This window comes from Halichoeres trimaculatus, unplaced genomic scaffold, assembly GCF_033239565.1.
Source record: "Halichoeres trimaculatus isolate MK-OKI-2021-1 unplaced genomic scaffold, fHalTri1.1 fHalTri1_scaffold_22, whole genome shotgun sequence".
Classification (NCBI taxonomy): Eukaryota; Metazoa; Chordata; class Actinopteri; order Labriformes; family Labridae; genus Halichoeres; species Halichoeres trimaculatus.
In genome coordinates this window covers 5504921-5528145 of record NW_027437200.1, presented here as the reverse complement: position 1 = coordinate 5528145, position 23225 = coordinate 5504921, and the positions used below count along the sequence as shown (strand labels likewise).

The 23225-nt window shown below is 38.4% G+C and overlaps 1 protein-coding gene across 1 annotated transcript in view; it reads left to right on the top strand.

The window, feature by feature from the left end:
• The window catches only part of chrnb1 (cholinergic receptor, nicotinic, beta 1 (muscle)), a 47719-nt gene extending 30352 nt beyond the window's left edge, over positions 1 to 17367 (top strand). The window contains exons 9-11 of the mRNA XM_074661919.1: positions 3749 to 3924; positions 16094 to 16241; positions 16357 to 17367. Coding sequence (XP_074518020.1) covers positions 3749 to 3924; positions 16094 to 16241; positions 16357 to 16503 — 471 coding nt within the window. The 3' untranslated portion in view covers positions 16504 to 17367. The remainder of the gene's footprint in view (positions 1 to 3748; positions 3925 to 16093; positions 16242 to 16356) is intronic.
• The last annotated feature ends 5858 nt before the right edge of the window (positions 17368 to 23225 follow it).

Genomic DNA, 23225 nt, shown 5'->3' with positions numbered 1-23225 from the left:
GTTTCAATAGTGCACAAACTTAGGAAGCTTAAAGTATTGTGGATTCATTGCTAGAAGTGGAGCAGATTTAGTACTTACTTTAGTAGTTGCTTTTTACACTTCAAGAGGGCATAAAATGTTGACTTTGGACTGAGTTAAAATTTAAAGAGAGGCATTGTGTTTTGTTAGACTTCATACTGTTCCCCTTGTACCCCAAAAGAAGCTTTTCACAATTTTCAGCTAAAAAGAATCCATACACTGGTGTTCTATTAAAGCTTTACTTCAGCCTCTGTCTGAGGGTTAAAAATTATAAACCACATTCCTTGTAATTGGCTATCCATCTGGAGGCCTGTTGGGGTTGTGGGCAAACCTTAGTGTTTGAGTCCCCTCCAATGCATCTTGAATCAGTTAGGAGATCCTTGTGTGATTGTTTCATTGTTTCAAAAAATCTTGTGGAGATCCTGTCAAGAGTAAATTCTTTTTTTTTTTTTTTGTTTTTTTGTACAATTTCTCTGACTAAATATGTAGCAGTTTAGAAATCTTCGTAGGTTAGTCGGAACATCCAGCATTGATACTTAAAGAGGTTGTGAGGAGTTTCTAAGTGATCTTGAAAAAGTCTCCCTTCTAGATATATGCCTGATCATAATCCTCACTTCAAAATGAAACTAGGTTATTTCAAAATGCTACTTTGTAGCTTTCCAATTAAGACTGGATTGATTTCCGGCACGTCTTAGTCTCCATGAAAACACCCCGCCAGGTGATGAAGTTTAGATGTGTGAAGACAGTTCTGAGTTTTTCTCTGCTGAAAACGATTTCTGTGATTAATTTTGTAGTGATGGTGGACACAGGAGCCTAACTGTCAGACAGAAAAAGGACAGAAGAGCAGAAGAAAGATAAACAGGAGACAGATACAGCATGAGCTAAATGCTAACACAGGAGCTAAACTGTTGGTGCTAATGTTCATTCCAGCCCACAGTCAGCAGTTATTCTGCAGTGGTCTGTTCAAACTTGAGAGTCTATCAATAAAATGTAGAGTGAGGTTAAGTTAGCTCTGCTTGGTAGATGACTGGCAGGACATAACCAGGATTCACAAATGCTACACGTTACCAACATATGTCACAGCACCAGGCTGTCAGTAGTGCTACGTATGGATGGCTACTAAACTACTGTACAAACTGACAGTTAGCTTGTTGACACATTGGTCTATGGATATGTCATTCCACTAGGCTGCTAGTAGTGCTAGCTATAGCCGGCTACTGACGTACAGTACTAAGTTTACTTGTTGTCATGTTTCAATCAACAGGGCCACTGATTGCACTGATAAATACCTTAACTCGTCTCGTTGTATCCAGTAAAAAGTTAACTTAGACAAAGAAAATTTGTTTAAAAACAAACACACGCCTGGTTAAAAGTTACATCTTTACAACAGTGTGCAGGCCAGATCCTCCTCACAGCATCTTTGATATCTATGATATTTACTACTTTGATATTAATATCTATGTCTGAAATGTGGGATCATATGATAAACCTCCGTTAGAGCTCCTGAGAGGAGATCCTGGTGTGTGTAGGTTTTATGACAGAGCAGTATAACAGCCCAATAAAGGCATATCAGTCACTGAGTTGTGAGAATAAAAACTGAGTCTTGTTGGCATGCTTACCAGCTTTGTACCTTCCTAGACGCAATGGAAACCAACATTAGTGATTGTTACAGGGTAATGGTTTGTCTTTTCACTGATGACTAATACACTTAAAAGCACTTTTTTAAGAGCTTTGAGTAATAAAGATGATAAAAAACAACTGTAATAATTTATGTTTTAGTTATTTTAGAGGTAGTTTTTTTTTATCATCAGTGGGTTGTGGTCATATAGGAATATGGTATGTGCACATGTCTACTGAAGAACTGTCTTCATCATTCAGCTTGTCAGCACTAGTCAGTTCAACAAATTATCTGGATTTTCAGTGTTGATGCATGAGTTTCAGTGTGTTCAAGGTCATTGAGTCACATGACAAATTACTTCATCATCCTTTTCAGCACACTGTAGTCTGGCAGCTGTTGTATCTCCCTGTTCCTGTGTCTTTGTCAAATTTCAATATGAAACTCCCCGGATGGCTCAGTTGAAGTAAAATTAATTTTGTCTCAAACAGAATTGAAACGTCACCAAAGAACATGTTTCGACAGCCATTGGTAAGCTAAGCACATAACAGCAGCTGACCCTAGCACAAAAGCCAGCACTGAACTATTTGAGTGTACAAATTTGAATTAGTTATATTTAGTATTAGTATTGGTTAAAAAAAAAAAAAAGCTATTTGCATGTTGATTTTATGTTGATAATACAACTACTTGCCACAAGCTGAGGCCAGTTAACTGCCACTGCTTTAATGCTAAAACACTACAACCTTGATGTAAACAAGCACAGAGAACAGATAGAGCCTGAGGGAAAAGAGCAGTTTCTGGTGGTTATTCTGGCACAAATCAACTTGATGTAATTAGCACAGGCTGGTGGTGCTAGCTGTGCTGACATTGGCAGTTCTTGGGATTGAGTGATGACCTTTGTTAGAGTTTTGATTGTTGTGGAATTTTTCTTAACTTTGGACCACACTATTAGTCAGAATCTAAAACTCTGCTTCTGATTCTGTGACAAGCTCCATTCCAGCCTTTAATCCAGCCCACAGTTTGTCTCTTCCAGTAATGACAGGCACATACATTTTTAACACCACAACCCCCCCTGGTTAGGCAGCTGTGCTTGTGTGCGTGTGTGTGACTCACTGGTCTTCTGTCACACACAGAGAAATAGTTCAGCAGAGGGATGACAGGTGTTGTGGTGTGCTGGGAAAGAGGAGATTTGGGGGAAATGTCAGATGAGGTCACATGAGAACAAAGACACGTTTGATTTAGAAAGATGGTGAAGTCCACCTTTCGTTTTTCAAACTACTAAACAGGTCAAGCTGCTCCAGCTCTTATTATGTCTCCATTGTAGCTACAGTGCAGCTCTGTTCTCACCGAAGGGCTGTTATTGACATCCATCCATCAATACAGACAAGCCCAGAGTCATTTCAAAAGAAGGATATCCCAGAGCACAGATAAAAGAGCCATTCACAGAGGCAAACACCAGTTATGATATTGATCAAGCTCACATTTGGCCCGATAATTTCCTGTTTAATCTTCCAGTCCAATTCCTCTTGTATTTATTCCATCTGAAAGCCAAGGAGCACAGATTGATGGCCATATTAAAAAGAAGGTTTTCTTGATTTTCCTCTCACTTTATTGCACAGTTATATCTGAATTTCCCACATCTCTGAGCCGTCCAATACAAGTGTAGCCATTTACTTCAGGCTTTGCCAGAAAATCCACAACCTTTGCTCAAGGACACCTTGAGAGTAGACATTGAGGAATTGGAAGGTGTTACTCATTTGGTTTCCCCACCCACATCATTCAGCAGCAACTGTTCTCAAAGGTTATCTCACTGCTAAATTGAACATTTTGACTCATTTCTCAGCCATAATAGGCGAATACAGGACAAGTGCATCTCAGCTGCCCCATAAATCATGAAGCAGGAGGCCAAACAAATGGATTTCATCACAGGGAAGATTTTAGAGGCCTGGAAAAGCCCAGCTCAATGATATACAGCTCTGTGTTTATCTGTTGATGGTTGGTTACAGTAAAAAAAATGTCCTCTTAGACGGTTAAGACATTTCTGATTCCCAGAGTAATTCAGCAAACTTTTCATGAAGAAGACCGAGTAACAGCTTTTCTCTCTTTACCTTTCAGATCTTCATCCACATGTTGCCTCCCTACCTGGGCATGCTGCGCCCAAAAGTAGAGACCCCACTGTCCCTCGAGACCATGCCACGCCGAGAGAAAAAGATGGTCGCCATCAACAAAGGTGCCGATGAATACTTCATTCGCAAGCCAGACTCCTCGATCCTGTTCCCCAAACCTAACAGGTGAGAGGAGACTGACTCTTTGAGCCGGGCTCATGAAAGTAGGGTGTTTGATGGTGCATGTGAATTTACCCCGTTTCCACCAAGCAGTCCGGTTTAGATCAGTGCAGTTTGGTTTGGTTTGGTTTTTGGCTTAACTGGTTGAATCAGTTAAGCCTGATCCTGTTTGTGTTTCCACAGCCAACCGTGACCCCCTCGTTCCGTTAGCCCCGTCAGTTACGTAATAGTGTGACACCATGGCAGCGCAGCACAGTGTACCCCGCTGTGGGGGTAAAATCCATCAAAGAAGAAAAACGCACAGTAAACAAAGAGCAACGATGGGAGACATGCAGCAATTTCTCTTCCATGTGATTTCCATGAGTCTCCTTGTTACAAAGAACAATCAAGCTTTGTTTGAGGGAAGACTGTGTGCCGCCAGGAGAAATTCAGCGATGGCTGTCGCACTGTCAGTGACAATTCTTTAGACCAATCAACAGTCTGCAGCTCCACCTTCTGGTACTGGATTGGTTTAGTCTGGCACCCCTACAGAAGGGTACCAAAAAGTGGGATGGCTCATTGTGGTATTTGGGGATCTGTGCCTAAATTAGTCAGTCAAAATGCCAGCAGCAACAAACTGCCTTTTTAGTGAAAAGTTTTAGAGGTCTCGCTGCATAATAGGTAAAAATTTGTATCAAAGTAACGTTATGTTACAATTACAGCTGTTTTTAATTTTAACTCTCTTCCGCTGTAGCCTCTGCCTCTCTTCTGCTTCATGAGGTCGCTCTGACACACAAACATATGCACACAAACAGATGTTCCTCTGGATGTCAGGTCACAATTAAAATGACTTTGCTGTGAAATAAAAGGAAAATAGTCAAATTTAGGACAAAAACTGATGTAGGACAAAATGACCAGTGATGCTTGAGAGGAAAGTGTTTTTAGGAGAAGGGCAGTGTGATCTGTTTGGAAGCTATTTTCTTTTCTTTTTTTTTTTATTTGTCTCTGTCTTTGTCTGATCGAAAAATAATTCATTCCTGTATTTTTACAATTTTTTTTACATTTTTTTACGTAGTTCTATATTACAGCATTTGACTGTATTTGACGGTATTTCTCTGGAAACTTTGCTGCCATTGCTTTTACTGTTTTTTTTTTCCTTTTTTTTTTTCCTTTTTTTTTTTTAAAGGTCAAGTCCTGAATTTTTAGTTATTTCATGTAGTTCAATGTTATTACAGAGTTTGCCTGTGATTTCAAGGTATGTGTCTGGAAACTTTTCTGCCAGTGCGTTCTTTTTTTTTTTAGAGTTTTTTTTTTCTTTTAGCAATGAATTGTGACCATGAGTGAGGAGGGTACAGGGTTCAGCTCTACGCTAATATTGGCATAATACCTAAAAAAAAAAAAAAAAAAAAAAAACATCCAGGATGTCATTTTACAGATTATACCTGTAATTTTACAGTTCTGTATAATGTTTTTGTAAAACAGACAAAATACTGTAAAATCAAGGATTAATAGCAGTAAAATTCAGATTTATTTTATTTATTTATTTATTTATTTAAACTGTGTAAAATCAGTGAAAATATCTGTAAATCTACTAGTATTTTGTTGTTTTATAAGAAAAAAAAAACAAGAAACATCTGTTGAGAATTATGGACTATTTCCTGTAAAATTACATTACTTTAGTATAGGTATATGTTAGTATCAGTATAGGTGGTTTTAAATTTAACCAGAAGGAGGGTCACTTGTCTCAGTGCATGGACTTGACGCACACCTGAAAAGAATCATTTCAGACAGAAATACAATGCATGAAAGCTTGGGAGAGCAAATTTCCCTCCAAAAAAACAAATCAAAATGCATTTCACGTGCACATTTTGGACAGTGGATAAGGGTATTTTAATGTGAGTTATGGCATCCCTATGATCAGATTTGGGAATAACAGTGTCAAAGCTAACAGCATTAGTAGCGGCATTGCTTTTCCAAGAACAGGTAATCTAATTAATTATTATTTCAAACATTGTGACGCCGTTACTGTTACTGACAGTGAAATGAGGTGTGTTACTTTGTGTCCGACCTGGCTCACTCAGCCAGGGACAAGAGAGGAGCTGCAAATAAAATGTGGGGAAAAGTATCAGACACACAAGTAATGATGAGAACAATCATATAGACGTGTCATTAACAAAGAGCTGAAGCTAAATTAAACTTTCATCAACAAATATCACACAGCTACCTGTATGTGTCTGTGTAACCAGCAGTCAGAGAGGATCTCCTGCAGTGTCTTTGGATCAAACCAACCCCAGGAAGAGGGGTGGATGCTTTTTGAGGTTTGAATGTAAGGCACAAGTGGCCGACTTGTTTTGACTTAAAAAAAAATATTAGAGATGACAGGACCATACTTTAAAATAAGGGGGCAATAAGGAGAAATTGCCCAACACTGCCTATGCCATTTATAGTATTAAAAAAGACTAAAAAATGTTGATGACCATAGCATGATCTCTGTGAAGGACTGACATTGTGATGAACACATTTGGAGTAAACCCTCAAAATGTGACTGGCAGCTCTGACTTTAGAAGTTTCTGTATCATCCCCAGTGTTCAGTATTCATAGAGTTTCAGCTCCTTGCAGCAGGTTTTCTTTGAAGTCTGCGTTTCCTGTTTCCCCACAGCTTGTATTATTTTGTCCTCAACTATCAAACTCAACCAGGAGCAGCTGTTACTTCTAGAATAAAATAAGATGGTATTTCAATACCCAGTGACACATGATCTCCCCGTAACCACATGTACAATTTATACCTATGATTTGTGCTGATGCACTCCAGGCTGTTTTTCTGCTTCACGTCCCTTTTCCACCAACAGACTGTGAGCTGCTTCAGACTGGAGGCGTGTTGGCTGTGTGATGGCCCAGGCCCACGCTGTCATGGTATTCACACAGGCTGCACGCTGGGCACATGATGCGCTTTCAGCCCGTCTCTCTTCATACATTTTATACAAAATAAGCCCCCAAACAAAGTCTATTATTAAAATTTCTTAGCAAAGAAAATCATTAGGATGGATTATTTACACAAAAAGTTTCTCAAGCCAGTGATCCACTGTGAATCATCATTAATGACATGCAAATTTCATGTAACGGAATGTGCTGGATTATGGCTCTGATTTGTGTTTTTCATATATGGGGATGATTTCAGGTGCTTCCAATAAACAAAATCTAAAACCCAGTAACAAAAGCCAAATTGTGTGTGAACTTCAGTGTGCATTATTATCTACAGTTAGCAAAAAAAATAAAAATAAAAATAATAATAATAATAATAATAATAATAATAATAATAATAATAATAATAATTATATATATATATATATATATATATATATATATATATATATATATATATATATATATATATATATATATATATGCACTCTCTTTGCTGCAAAGAAACATCTGAATGTGAAAAGGTACAGCTAGCTTCTTGATGTTTGATGACCAGGTATTTTCTCAGATTTTGGGATCTGACATGATTTTTTTATGATGTTTGGTGTCTGTGTTAAGCCCAGACTCTATAAGGGGCCGTTTACAGGTTTTAGGGTGAAACGCAAAAGTTTTGTTGTGTTTCAGCCTCGCCTTACATGGTAACGGCATTTTAGCTGATCTAAAACATAAACTAGCTCGTCCATCTTATTGGATATAGATCTTAAGTTCCCAATAATGATGGATGGAAAAACAGGTCCATGTCGTCACTTCTTAGCTCACACATGAGAACCAGCACGTCATCCTCACCTCCTTCTCTTCACCTTTTTGGGAAGACATCAGGCCTTACACCAGTTAGCATTGACATGCTACAGGCTGCTAACAGCTAAGTTCACATGTAAACGATGCAGCCATGGTTACATGTAGGATCTCCAGACAAACATAGGAGAAAAAGTAGTAAAAATATCACTGAAGCCACAAAAAGTTTGGTGTCCATGACCAACAAATGAGCCAAACAAAGTAATGATCCACTCCAAATACAGAGATTAGCAACCTTGTTATTTACCTTAACCTTTATCAACCTTTACTTTGTTATTCTAAGCTTTTAAACAAAAAGGTCAAAAAACAAGTTATCCCAACTGCATGGTGCTGCATTGGGATAACCTGCTTTGGTCTGCATAGTGATGCCAGTTGAGATTTTAAGATTTGGATGACTTTATGGGTGAAAATGGGATAATTTCTACGTAAATGCAAAAACTAAAAAACATTGAGGAATAATTTGACGTTCATAATTAAAAGCCGTTTGTTTTTGAAATTACAGTTTTATAAAGTACTTAAAGCCATACTTGAGTAAAAGTAGCAATATCTCACTTGAAGTCTACTCCCATTAGAGTGAAAGTCACTAAAGCCACTAAAAAAACACCAGCCTAAAGGTTTCAAAGTAGCTCAAATTAGAAGTACTTCAGTATCACAAGAACAAAAAACAAAAAACAGCTAGAAACAGTTGTTTCACAAGCTTTAAGATTAATTCTCACTTTCTCTTTCCCTTCACCTCGTACTTCCTCCTTCTCTCCTTCCCTCTCCTCCTGCTCCCTTCTTTAAGGTTTGATGGTGAGTTTTGGAATGCCAGTATTTCGTTGTTTTTCAGCAAATACAGGAGGCGCTTTGTCCTGTAGGATGAACCTTCAATACAGACAAAGTGAAAATGTTCAGATATGGCGACAGGTGTCTGTTTTCTCCTGAAGCTAAACTAGTAGGTGGTGGTGTGGTGGTATCTCCACTGTCACCAGTGGACGAGATTGCTTCCATCATGCTGTAGACACTGAGGAATATTCCCAGAGAGTCTCAGCTTGATCTGTGAGCGCCAGTTATTTGCACAAGAACACACAAACCAATAATTCATTCACAATTATATTAATATTTTATTCTGTAGCAAGTAATGACAGTGACAATGTAAAAGTAGTGAAGTAAAAGTAAAAGTTGCACTAAACATAGGAAGTGTTCCTTTACACCACTGGTTTTCATGAACTAAAAAGGCATTTAGCACTGAAACCAAACCTCTTTAAGTGCAGCCCACCCTGAGGATTTTCTTTCTTTAACAGTCATGCACTGTGCTTCCCCTGAAGCTGTTGAGCAGGAGCTGGATTTGAGCCAAAGTTTGTGCTTTAATAGGCAACAAACTACTCTGTCAGTTTAGCTGTAGTCTCTTTACTTTGTACACAGGTAAGAGGTGACCTTGCTCAGCTTTGGATGGAGGAGCTGTACATCCGTAGAAGCGGCTACTCTGTGACATCTCTAACCAGCCTGCCCCTCTGCTGCTCTATTAATAGACACTAAAAGTCTTCCTCGCAGTCTGTGGCCGTCCCTGCCTCTCTATCTGTCTTCGCCTCCTGTGAGAACTGAAATCTGTCTGCTGGGAGAGGCTGGACGCAGTGAAGAATCATTGCTAAAATAATAATGGCTCACACAAATGGACTCTGACACATTAAAACGACACGCTGCTTGTCGGGGTGTTAGAACAGGTGACGAGATGGAGGGGAGGGTGCTCTATTAGAGCGCTTTGATGAGACAGCAGTATCTCTCCTGAGCTTACACATACGCACACACCTCTTAATTGGGTTTAGTGCATGTCTTGGCACCAGACGCATCAGTTTTAGTTGAATTAGTCTCCTCAACAGTCATTTACTTCTGGCTGATGAAGTGCTACTCTGAGCCATGTCTGAGGGAAAAAAGATGGAGGGGTTATGAGGCCAGATTCTCTCGCTCCCTATCTCCCCCTCCTTCACTTTGTCTCTCTATCTCTCCATCTGATGAGGCTCCACCTCTGTGAGGTCACAGCCTCTTCACCTGCCACACACACGCAGGAGCAGCAGCGATGGCAGCGCTGCATTGTAAACTCTGAAACTGCTCCACAGAATACAAAGCAGCTCTTTACTCTGGCCTGGCTGTCAGCAGGTTCCACTTCACTTTAAGGCTTTCAGGAAAAGAACATGATGACACACTGCCCTCTGGTGGTCAGAGAAGTAATCTGCATCCCTTTTTTTATCTGGAGCCTTTTTTTAAGGGTTTAAAAAATGAATTGAAAGGTGTTTAATATTTGAGGCGTTTCATGAGAGAACAGATGTTGGTGCAGAGTGCAGCTGCTCTGTGAGGATTAATTCATCAAGTTTTTAAATTCTGTTGGACAAGGTCACCGTTCAGGCCAAGATTATATAAGATTTAGCAGAAAAGGCAAGACTTCTCATAAGCTGCTGAGGAACAAAAAATACAAGTCTGTTTTTGCTCAATAGTTGATGCAAATTAGTCAGTTACTATTATATTTTATCAGTGTATAAGTGCAGCACTTGACAGAAAAAAAAATACAGTAGGCCTATATGGTCTAGATTTTGCCACCTCTGTTGATGGTTGACCTATGGCTAAGCCACGCCCCCTCCACTCACTCAGACAAACCATGAATATTCAGTGACGGGCACTATGGCAGGTGTCACAGTTGGAGACATTTCACAGGATGCTGTTGATGATTGTTGTAGACAGAAAGATCACAGATCATCTAGAAGTCCCCAAAAAGCTCTAAAGTCCACATTGGAGGGAAATAGGAACAATTTTATTGTTTGGAAGGTCAATGAAAAGCATCAGTTATGGACTAAATTTACAGCTCCCAGAGCAAACCTGATAAACAGCATCTGTTAACGTGTCTCTGTTAGTTTGGAGCTACAGTATTTACTCTGAATCATTCAGCACAACGTTTGACAACCTTTGTTATCTCGGCTATTACAGATAAGCTAATGAAGCTAAGCTCCAGAAGCTAACACTAGCTTAACTAGAGCTCTTTGGACAACAGCTACCAATGATGTACGATCACCAAAGAACAACAACTAGAACAAAACAGGCCAATGAACTCCCAACAAACAAAGAGACATGATGAATAACGCAGTTAGGAGCTAATGTTAAGCTAACTTTAGCTAACGTTAGAGAAAATCTGCCTGTCTGTCAGAATGCAGTGGCAGTTTTAGTGATGAGGATAAGTTTATATTTACTTACAGCAAAGTCACAACCTGCTGCCTCAAATAGGATGTCAGCCTACCTCAGAACAGATGGAGACATCCTCCTTCATTTCATTCACGTTTAGTTGATGTTGTGCTCTACCTCACAACTTTATCCAAAGGAGACACTTTTCTTGGTCGAGATGTGGCTTGAGAAAAGGTAAAAAATACACCACATCACCCAGCCTCTCATAGTTACATATGCCCCATAAACACTGTTTGATTTTTTTTTAACTGATAATATCAGCCAAACCTCAGAAAACTAAACAAAACAGGACTTTCTGCAACACATTGAATGGCTATACATACTGTGATTGGTGCATTGTGTTTAAGAGTGGGACTCTTGGAACTGAACTGGGAAGCTGGGGGTAGGAATGACATCATCTCCAAGTTAAGCATTCCAGTTGCCAAGTTGGAAAAACTTGCCATAACAGCAGTATTTCTGTTTATAAACATCATATAATATTATGTATACGGCTGATTTATTGCAACAAACACTAGTCAGAAATTCTCATATAGAAAGATTCTAACAGGAGCTCAATTACTGTTTCCCTTGAACTTGGAATTTACCACTGGGAACTCAGGAGTGGTGTGGGTGCTCCAACTTAATTCTGTCTGTATTAACTTGGGAATTCCAACACTGGGGGCCATTCCGGTTCGGCATTCCCATCAGAACTCGGAAATTCAGACCTCTGAGTAGGAATGGAACGCACCATTAGCCGTAGGTCAATTGTCCAAAACGTTAATTCTAATCGCATTTGTTAGCAGCTTGGTGGATAGGTCTGATGTTGTTCTCAATTTCTGGAGAGGACAAAGCTTTAGAGTGATTGTACAGGGCTGGCCAGTCAACAGCAGAGAGAACAGGTCACAAGACAGCAAGAAATTGACTTAATTTAAGAAGACATGACCTAAACACAACTTCTGACACAGGATGTGTTTTGCTCGTGTTACAGGATTGTTTTTTTTTTGTTTTGTTTTTTTTCTTCAGAGGAGAAAATGCCAGAAAACAGAAAAGTTAGCTGTTGGAAAAGTTACACATGCACTACTGTTAGTTTCTGCATCTGCTGTAAATGCCAACAGACAAACACTAATGTTTAGGGTTAGCCATCAAGGAAAAGTGAGGTTAAATGTGATTTACTACAGTAATGTGTAAAATTTTAGTTATAATGTTAATTTCAGTGTAGTTAGCTATTTGGAATAACTCTGTTATAGAGGCACCAAAATGTAGAAACTGAGTGACTTGTGTTTAAGATGTATACAGTCATGTTTTGTACATCAAGTAATTTTTGGATTGATAACAGAAAAAAGATTAGGTCTCTTACTTTTGTTTATCTGCTCATTTTTCCACAAAGTAAATATAAGCATAGAAGTCAATATCAAAATTCTATAAAACCAGGCTCTAAGACTAAAATCAGAGTATCATCCTCTTGGATTTATGAGAATAAAAACAGAACTCAGAAAAACAATCACAATTGTAGAAGAATGTCAGATTTCTGAAGAAAAAAAATAAAGGCAAAGTTTTTGATTCAAATCCAGAATTAAAAAAGTCAGCAGCCTTTCATCATTTGTTTTTGTTTTTGTTGGTTTAGTTCTGTGAATCGTCTGTGTACAAATAGTAGGCTTTACCTGTTTTCTGTATCAACAAGATTTTATTAAGTTTATGAGTAAATATGACATGACACTCTTTGTATTTAATGCCATGCGTTGACAATTGTTTCAGCATGTTGATGGTATTGCCACCAGCAAAATTTCACTTTGCTTTGTCAGCAACTTTTGTGTAAAGTGAAATCAAGTTTTCCATCACCTCAGTCTCTTCTCCATTGTCTCGGAAGTTTTGCTGCTGACTGACAAGGGTGATTGACATGTGGCACGTCATGTGATGCTGGCGAAAGGTTCACCAGCTCCAATGTTGTGAAAATAACTGTCTATATCTTGATTTTAAGTGATTTTAACCACCCACTAGGGGCAAATACAAGTAACTGTCAGTGTTTTTCTTTTGTTTTGTTTTGATGCATCCTGACCTTTACCTTTTGTGTCTCCTCATTTGAATAGCATCCGTACAGTAATCACAGTTTGATAACCTGTTGAACCTGCAGTTTAAACTTGGACCTAAAAGAGTTCCTGTACTTTCATGTCAACACAGCATAGTGATGGATAACTGCAGGCTTTTGGATTTGCACAGTTTTCTGTCTATGAAAAGTCAGACATTCTTAAGTCATGAGGAGTTTTCATTACATTCTGTTTTATTCCTACATCTCTTGGTGCTACTTTGTGCACTGCAAATAACTGAAAGAATCCAAACATCCTTTGATTCCAGCGGCAATGTCACTCCAGAACATGTGACATCCTGCAGCAACAAATGAGCTGTGTCACGACCAAAAAATAAAAGAGTATTAGAGCTCTGTGTCTGATGCTCTACTGGAGGCAGCTAATGGAAATCTATGTGTCATTGCTCAAGGACACCAAGTGTGATTATGCATGGAATTGCAACGGGGAAACCAGAGCAGAAAAGGTTCTGGGTAATCCTTCAGCAGCTGTGTGTTAAAGCCACTCTGAATAACTTTTGGAGGAAGAAACATTTGTACTCAGTGACAGCTATTGTAGTTAGTATTATAAACAGAGTCAGGCTAAGTAGTTTAGCTGTAATGAAATGAATGTTGATGTTTCAGTTTTTGGATCTGTAACTGTCGCCTGCTGCTGTCTCTTCATGTGGAAGTGGGGCTGATGCTCGATGTTTGAAGCAAGTGGAGTTTTAGTGAACAACAGACGCAGTTTCCACATCACGAGGGCCCACAGAGCAAGAAGACCATTTACATTAGATCTCTCTTCTGCTCCAGGGTCACGTAATACCTGTGCTGAGGATAACAAAGAAAAGAGAGGCAAAACATGAGCTAAGGCTAAAACACAAGCTAAAGGCCAAAACACAGACTACAGACTAAAACATGAGCTAAAGGTTAAAACACAGGCTACTGACTAAAACATGACCAAAAGGTAAAAACATAAGCTGCAAACTAAATCACAAGCTAAGGCTAAAACACAGGCTAAAGGAAAAAACACAAACTAAAGGTTAAAACACAGGCTAAAGCCTAAAACTTAAAGCAAAACTAAATCACAAGCTATGGCGAAAACACAGGCTAAATGCTAAAACATGAGCCAAAGGCTAAAACACAGGCTAAGGACTGAAACACAAGCTAAAGGCTAAAACACAAGCTGCAGATTAATTCACAAGCTAAAAGCTAAACAATGAGCTAAAGGCTAAAATGCAGGCTAAAATCTAAACGTTAAGCTACAAACTTAAACATGAGCCAAAGGTTAAAACATAAGCTACAATCTAAATCATGAGTAAGGGCTGAACCACAAGCAAAAGTATAAAACACAGGCTAAAATCTAAACTTAAGCTACAGACTTAAACATGAGCAAAGGGTTAAACATTAGCTACAAACTTAATCAAGAGCTTAGGCTAAAACACAGACTAAAGGCTATTACATGGGCTTAACACCATAATACAAGCTAAAGGCTAAAACAAAGGCTACAATCTAAAACTGGAGCTACAGACTAAAACATGAGCTGAAGGCTAAGACATAAGCTAAAAACTTAATCATTAGCTAAGGCAAAAACACAGGCTAAAGGCTTATACATGGGCTTAACTCCATAACATGAGAAAAAGGCTAAAACATGGGCTAAGGGCTGAAACACAAGCTCAAGGCTAAAACACAAGCTACAAACCAAATCACAAGCTAAAGGCTAAAACACGAGTTTAAGGCTAAAAACGAGCTAAAATCTAAAACTTGAGCTACAAACTAAAACATAAGCTTAAGGCTAAAACAAAAGCTACAAACTTAATCCAAGCTAAAACACAGGTTACAGCCCAATACACGGCCTTAAGACTATAACATGAGCTAAAGGCTAAAATGCCGTCTAAGGGCTAAAACATGAGCTAAAGGCTAAACACAGGCTAAAATCTTAAATAAGAGCTACAGACTAAAACTTGAGCCAAAGGCTACATCAGGCTAAAAGCTTAAACCCCAGCCAAAGGCTAAAACACAAGCTTAGGGCTAAATTTAGGATCAGAAATACTTGAATGATCCCTGGGAGGAAATTTAGTGTCACCAGCTGCTCATCACACAATACAGCTGTAGAACATATTAATAGGAATAAAGTAATACAGTAAAATTAACAATAAAATGAGACAGAATGGCCAATAAAATGAAAAGCAATTCAATAAGTAAGTGTGCCATGAGCAAACAATAAGTAAGCAATACAGTTAGCAATCATAAGTTCCAAAAAGGTGTATATAGTTACATGATGAATGTGAAAAGCTGAGTTGAGTCAAGATATTGCACTATGAATTATATATTATATATAACACAGGCTAAATGCTAGAATAAAAGCTAAAGGGATAATGACGGGTTAAACTGTTTGAGATAGTGTTCATTCCACTAAGGGCACCAGGTCGTTGCAAGGTTATGATACAAACTTATAAATTTTGCTTGTTGTCATGTTTCAAACAATAGGGCTACATAAGCAGAGGCAGCATACAGCTATTTTACTTTTTAAAGCACTTTACCACATCTTCAGTGCTATACACACTGATGACATGCTGCTGAAATATGATTTGAACAAGTTCCCTACCACACTTTTACTGAAATGTTTTTGTTAATCAGACAAACAAAAATGTTCCTCACTTCCTTACAGATTGCCTGAGATTACTTTTTGTTGTTTTTGTCAAGATTTAAAACAGACATAATTATCCTCTTAGTTTTACTGGGTATGAACCTGTTTGAGTGACGGCAGATTGAGTGGAGTTATTCGCAGCAGCTCTCTACGAGCTCCCCCCTATAAATACTACACACCTTGGCAGCTGAGTGATGGTAACTGAGAGCAGGAAGTAAACACAAACATGCATTTCCGTTTGGCAACTAGTAAACACATAAATACACACACGCTCACAGTCAGACTGAGAGTGAGCAGCTCTGTCAGCAGATGCAGAGTGGTGAACGCCACACTAGCAGAACTTAATTATTTCACACCTTTAAATTAGTCCTGCAGCTCCTGTGCTTTAGGAAGAGTTTGATTTATGTTCATGTATATATTTTCCCTCCAGACCCATCCTGTGATTTATGTTTTATCCCGTTTTTGGCCCTACAGGTATTCTTCTCTGACAGCAATGTGTGTATTTGTGTGTTGCCATGTAGGTTTCATCCAGAGGGCATGTGCACAGATCTGAGAAAGTTCATTGACGGTCCAAGCAGCTACCTCACGCTCCCGGACGAGCTCAAGTCAGCAATAGAAGCCATCACGTACATTGCAGAGGCTCTGCAAGCTGAGAAGGACTACGAAGCTGTAAGTTAAGTTTAGTTAGATAAATCTGTTCCCGTCTCTGTCTTATGTTTTCTCACCACTTCTAAATGTTTTTTTCTGGGTCCACTCTGGTGTCTCTCCCTCCATCCATGTCCAGCTGAAGGAGGACTGGCAGTATGTCGCCATGGTGGTGGATCGCATGTTCCTCTGGATCTTTGTTGTCTTCACCACTGTGGGCACCTTGGCTATCTTTGCTGATGCCAGCTTCAACCACACACCCACTGACCCCTTCAAACCCACATGAAGCAGTGGGGCATTTGTTTTTGTTTCAGCCTCACCTGTCCCTTTTTTATCTATCTACATAAAAAACATTTTTTCAGTTTGACACAATAAGATCTGGTTCCTTTGAGGTGTTGTTCATCACTAATCCACTGTGCATCTGAGTAACACTTCAAAGTCTCCTCATGTCTGACACTTTATAATATCCAAAACAATATTTTCTTTGCCAAATTTGATACCTGCATGAGATTTAAAAACCAAGCCAATGCCGCTGTATTCTATTTAAGTAAAATCTATAGCTACCGGTGTGTTTATTTGGTGTATTGGAACTTTAGGTTTGAAGAATGTGGATCCAGGGTTTGATATTCCAATGTGATGTTCACACATAAACACCAGAGGAAACCAGATGCTATCGCCGGCAAGCCTCTCGTTTCCCTGTGTCAGAATGTGCTGCAGCGTGGCACATGCTCGATAGATATTTCTGCAACCATGGTAATCCTCGTTGTATTTTCAGCGCTGATATTCATATATCAGACTGCAGAGCAGCATACCAAGTCACTTGACCAGCTGCGTCAATACCCGGTGGAATTTCCATCATATAGGAGACATGGGGGTCGTGCTTATGTTCCCAGTGTCCTGTGTTTGTCAGGGTCCTGTGTTCTAAAACCTCTGTTAGGGCTCCATTGCATATGAAATGGCTCAGATATTAAAGATATTTGCTACACATGCAGTTCAAAGTTTTTATCTTTTTTTCCCCCTACAATTACAAAAAAATAAATATATATAAACCTCTTGAGTCAGCCCTGTGATTGACTGGCGACCAGTTCAGGATGTACCCCGCCTCTTGCCCAATGACAGCTGGGATAGGCTCCAGCCACCCGCAACCCTGAACAGGATAAGCGGTTAAGAAAATGAATGAATGAAACCTCTTGAGACTGCTTTGTTTGAAAAATAAGATTTTTTTCACCCTCTCTTAAATACTGTTATTTGGGTCTGAATATGAAAAAATTACACTCAAAAAGTGATTAGGTATGTTGTTCATGTTCATCATCCTACTCTGTATGCTACATTGTGTATCTTGCATTGCATATTTCATGTTGCATTTATATGACAAAGTAATCAATGTAACGTGTTGTATTTGAACTATAGAACAGCTACAGTGTTCATATAATCAAATATAAAATAAATTATTCATTATCCAAAGTTTTCTTTCTTTTATTAATCAAATATCTATATACACTATAAAATTCTGGAGATGGCTCTTTTACCTGTCTTTTTTATAACATCAGACAGTAGAGCTGACCACCTCTTAAGTACAAAGTTACCTGCAACTAACAACAGTCTCACAGGATAGGCAAGAGGATCTGCCTTATTTTGAGAAAACCATCCAGCCCAAAGTCACACTAGTCAAAATAATCAGAAGGCCAATTACTCAGAAGGCCAGTTAGTCAAAAATTAGAAGGCTTGTTAGTTATAAAATCAGTTTAGATTAAGTCATCACACTGGGGAACAATTTGAAAAACATCTTCTACTGAGCTAGATTTTGCTGATTAAACCTAAAGTTGTCATGCTGATTCCTAAGTTGCGGGGGAGTTTTTTTTTTTTTTTTTTTTTTTTTTTTTGCGAGCATGTCAAGTTTTTCTCGATAGCTTACCCTCCAGATCAGCAAAACTCCTCTAATTAGCTGTAGTAAGACTCTCCAGCTGATTATGATTGGACTTATCTACAGCTACCTGGCAACTTGTATGTGCAGCCACACTTGGGACAGTGTGGTGAGAGGTGTGTGCAGCTTCTAATAGGTCAGTACTGTCAATATCCGCTAACAGAAAACTAGCATAGCAGAAATTCAGAGGATTTGTGCTTTTATCTTGACCTTGCAACCATGGACATACAGTTGTAAGTTCTATTTTATTTTCTGTTTTTGTTTTTGTTTGTTTGTTTGTTTCCAAAGCTTGCAACTTTGCCATCTTAGTGTTTGGTTTACACAGGTATATAATTCATTTGTTCCAGATCATGTCTGCTCCTGTAGCTCCTCCAGTGGACATATTATTTGTAAAAACACAATAGTGTTAACAAACATTGCAGTCACTCCTGTTTCTTTTATATTTCATTGTATGTCAATATTTGAAGATTTTCATTAAACATATCTGTTAAGTAAAGTATTTGTCATATTTTTTAAGAAAACAGGGATCCTATAGTTCAAAACCTGAACATGATAGATTAAAAACTAAGATCAGTTATATATTCTGCACCTGAAAAATGTTTTAAAAACAGGCTGTCAGACCTAACTCAACAAGAATTGTTTTCCCCAGTGTTATTCTTCCAACCAAACTGTTTTCAGACTGATGGGCCCTCTGATTTTCTGACTAACTGGCCTTCTGGTTAATGGGCCATCTGACTAGTAAGTCTTCTCACTAATGAGCCTTCTGATTAACACGCCTACTAACTGATCGACCTTCAGCAGTGCCAGCTTGTCATGGCTCTGAATGAGCTACTCCAGAGGACTGACCTGCTCACAAAGTGCATCAGCTGACTAACGTGTTTTGTGTTAATCCAGTGTTTTAGGCAAGAAGTTCTTTGTCATAAAATTGCATGTGTTACATTACATGCAAATGTTGAGTTTCATGTTACATTGTTTCATGTAGGATACACTATGTTCCATGTGTTGTTTCATGTGGATTGTTGCTTGCATTGCATGTATTATGTTGTATATTCAATTTTGCATATGTTGTGTTCTATGTTAATCTTCTGCAATCTTTTTTTTTTTTTTTTTTTTTTTTTTTTAAATAAAGATCCAAGGCGGGGATATCAAAAGGCTTCATCTGTTGTCAGTATGCCAGAGGGAGAGTTGTGACCCATGCTCTGTCACCTGCCCGCTTTGCTATTAATAATCCTCAATGATCCCACACACACACACACACACACACACACAAATAGTTATGCGCACACACATTGAAACTGGTCATGAGACACTTCTGTTTGGGCTTCCCTGATATTTCTGCATGCAAAAATAGTTGACTGCAGTAAAGGCTGTCTGTGTTCTGCAGGGCTCATTGTGTTGACAATAAAAGTGTTTCATTGTTCTACGTCTGTTCCCAAAAAAGTTGAAATGTTGTGAAAAATGTTGTAAAAAAAAAAAAAAAAGATCTTCTGCAAAATTTAGATAAACTGGACTGAAAAACTGATAATAGGGCTAAAGAATAAAAATGTTGTAGTCCCATCCACAAACCGGTTAAAATTGTAGCATGCAGAGAAATTAAGGCAGGGACATCTGGAAATCTTGGGCACTATGTTCTCTACTTAAAAGAGCGAGCAGCTACAAGGCTTAATTTCATTGCAGAGTCCAGGAGCAAGCATCTGTGATGGTATGGGAATGCATTCTGTTCATAGCATGGGTAGCGTGAACATCTCAGAAGGCATTGTTTGTACTAAACAATGTGTACAGGCTTTGGAGAAACCACCAAAACAAAAGTCCATTCAGAAAACATCACGCATAATACAATGAGATAATGCCAAACCTTACTCTGCACAAGGGTTGACAGATCTGCAGTTGTTCAGTCAAAGTGGGCTACTTTTTGAGTGCTACCAGAGGTATTGTGTTGTCCACTCAGTAGAGAGCAGGATGAATTATCACAAGGATTCTTTGAATGGACCCTCCTATGCAATAACTGACAATAACCACACTGTTTAAATAAAATGTAACTTAAAAATAAAAAATATCTGAATTTTACGGTAATTAACCCTTAATTTTTAAAGATTTTTTTTTCTGTTTTTCAAAAACATTATACAAAATTGTAGAATTACATAAATTAGCTGTAAAATGACATCCTAGATGTTTCTCTTTTTTTGGTGCTATGCCAGCTGAACCCTGTACCCTCCTCACTCATGGTTGCAATTCACCATTGAAAAAAAAAAAAAAAAAAAAAAAAAAAAACGTTAAAAGCACTGGCAGCAAAGTTTCCAGATAGATACCATAAAATTACAGTCAAACACTGTTAAAATACAAAACTACGTAAAATTACTGTAATAATACAGGACAACACTGTAAAAAACAAAAAGAACTGTAAAAACACACAGTAAAAGCACTGGCACCAAAGTTACCATACCGACAGATACCATAAAATCACAGTCAAACACTGTAAAAACACACAGTAAAACACTGTACAAACATGGAACTACATGAAATAACAGTAAAAATACAGGACTAGAATTTACAGTCAAAATAAATTAAAACACAGTATTTCGTAGTTAATAAATGTCTGTTATATTGTGAAATAACAAATTAATTCAGTTAAAACATATTCAGATCAGATTTCTTTAAGGTTAATCTCTGTAATTTTATGGTATAAATTATTTATTCTAGGAAACAGTCAAATCAATCTGCAGGAGTTCCCAAAATTTTCACCACCTGACCCCCAAAACAGTGGTTCAGAGCAGCTCATTTTCAGATACCTGGTACCTTGCCATTGGCGTCAATACTCAATGGTACCCATTTTTGGTACTTTTGTGTGCAGTTATGAGGTAATAAATATCAACCTGTTAAATAATAAAATGAAAATCAAATCAGATGAGTCAATAAATCAGTTAAATCAACATTTTTCAATGTAACATTCTTATTTATCAATATATGAAACTTTAATGCTGTGTTCGTGTCCAGATTGTAAAACTACCTACTTTTCCACTCCCTCACAATCACTTGGTTGAGTTTAGATAATGAAACTACATGAATCGATTCTACAGATGGAATTTGGTGGGTACCTATAAAAGTAACTTATTGGATACCCATCCCTTCATGAGAGTGCAGAAATATGTGGAAAAATCCAAAAACAGATATAAAGGAACACTAGAAAAATACTCAATTTTCCTGATGTTCGAAAACTAGACTAGGTATACATATAGCTGTGTTTTTTGATATAATCTGCTTCCACTCATTGTATTGTTGTGGAGTTGAAACTACTTGAGGTGAAAATTCCAGAAGCTGTTTTCTTTGATACCTAAATGTTTATGGTATTGTGATGGGCAAGATGCCGCTGTCTCTGCTCTTTTGAAAACTCATTGTCAGCATCAGTGATTTTTTTTGTTTTAAACTTGTTAAAGTTTTAAATGTTTGAAACTCATCTAATTCAATTTTTCAACCAACATTAAACACAGAATCCAGACTTTCAGAGGATGGGGTTGTAGAACTTGCTGCAGCCTTCCACATGGCCTGGTCTCCAAAAGAACAATATGACCTTGCACGAAACTCAAGCACTGAGAAGATTTGTTGTCCAATAGTGCTGCAAAAACAAACAGGCGCTATTTTGATGTATTTTTACTGGCAGCGGTGACATGCAGGAAGGCACTTCGAGACATTCACCCTCTCTAAACTTTCAACCTTGGCCTGATTTATGGTCTGTTTGTGTTTTTGCACTAAATGTCCATCCAGCAGTGAGGATTGGGACCTCCATTACATCAGGTAAAGTGTGGTAGACTCAGAGAGTAATAGGTGGACGGTGAGCTCTTTCTTATCTTTGGTACCAGACAAAATAACTCTCTGACCTTTGAAATACTAACATCAACTTCAGAAAAGCAGCACTGAGGAACCACAAAGCAGCAGGAAAAGAAGTTTGTTCCTGGGTCTTCACCCAGTCAGTCATCACACTTCAGGTTTTCACATCCTTGAACTTCTCCTAGCATCTCTACAGTATCAACATCCATCTCTATTTTTATTTCCTGTTCGACATGCTTATCTTTTCAAGCCTCGAGCTCCAAACCTGCTATGAGAAATATGGAGGTGCTCTCTCCATACTCCAAGACCTTTCCATCACTATTAACAACACCTCGCTGCTCCTGCCAAGACGTGGGTAATTCTTGACTTTGCTTCAGCAGCTTAATGCAGCAGGTTTTCACTCCACAGCATCAGTCCTTCAGAATCTCTCCTCTTCATTCCCACACAAACATTAGCTTGAACGGCTCGGAGTCACATATTGTCACATCATGTCAGCCTCACACGGCTGAGTAAGTTCCTCTTTGCTACAACCTGCAAGTTCTCTGTAACTCAGGTTTATTTTTCATGTTCACTTTGATGTAACTAAAATATTTCATTGCTTTTCTCCTAATGCAACTTCTTTAAGTTCAGTTTTTATGCTGGGGGACCATTTTGTCCTGACAAGCTGATATGTGCCTGAAAACACATTTATCAAAAGCAAACCAGTTACATTTGTCATGCTGAAGTGTTGCTTCTCAGACAGTTTGAACAGTTTACATTTTCATTTGAAACATTTATAATTATTGACATCTTCCACAAACATTTTTATGATACCAGTAATCATAGAGTTCTTTTCCCTGTTTCATGAGTCTTTTTTAAGCTTTTCACTTTTTAAGCCCTTATACCTCTCTAGTTTCTTCATCACTAAAAATCTGTACCCATGTTGACATGTTGCTTCATCTTAACTCTTACTCATTGTGGCTTTCTAAGCCTCCATCTGTCTCCTTTGCCCTGTTAAACAGAGTGACTAGTCACCAGTAGATACCGATTCTCCTTGTATTTTACCTCTGGAGCTCCACAGGACACAGTTTTATCCCCGTTTTTAATTTACTTTATATGGATGTCTTTCCACTCCCAGAAGTTCTCTGACGACACTGCCGTGGTGGGTTTTATCCATCGCGCAAAGGACTCGCCCTACAAGGCTGGAATTGATACATTGGTCAGCTGGTGCAATGAAAATTCTTTGAAACTAAATGCTGGTAAAGCCTAAGAACTAGTTG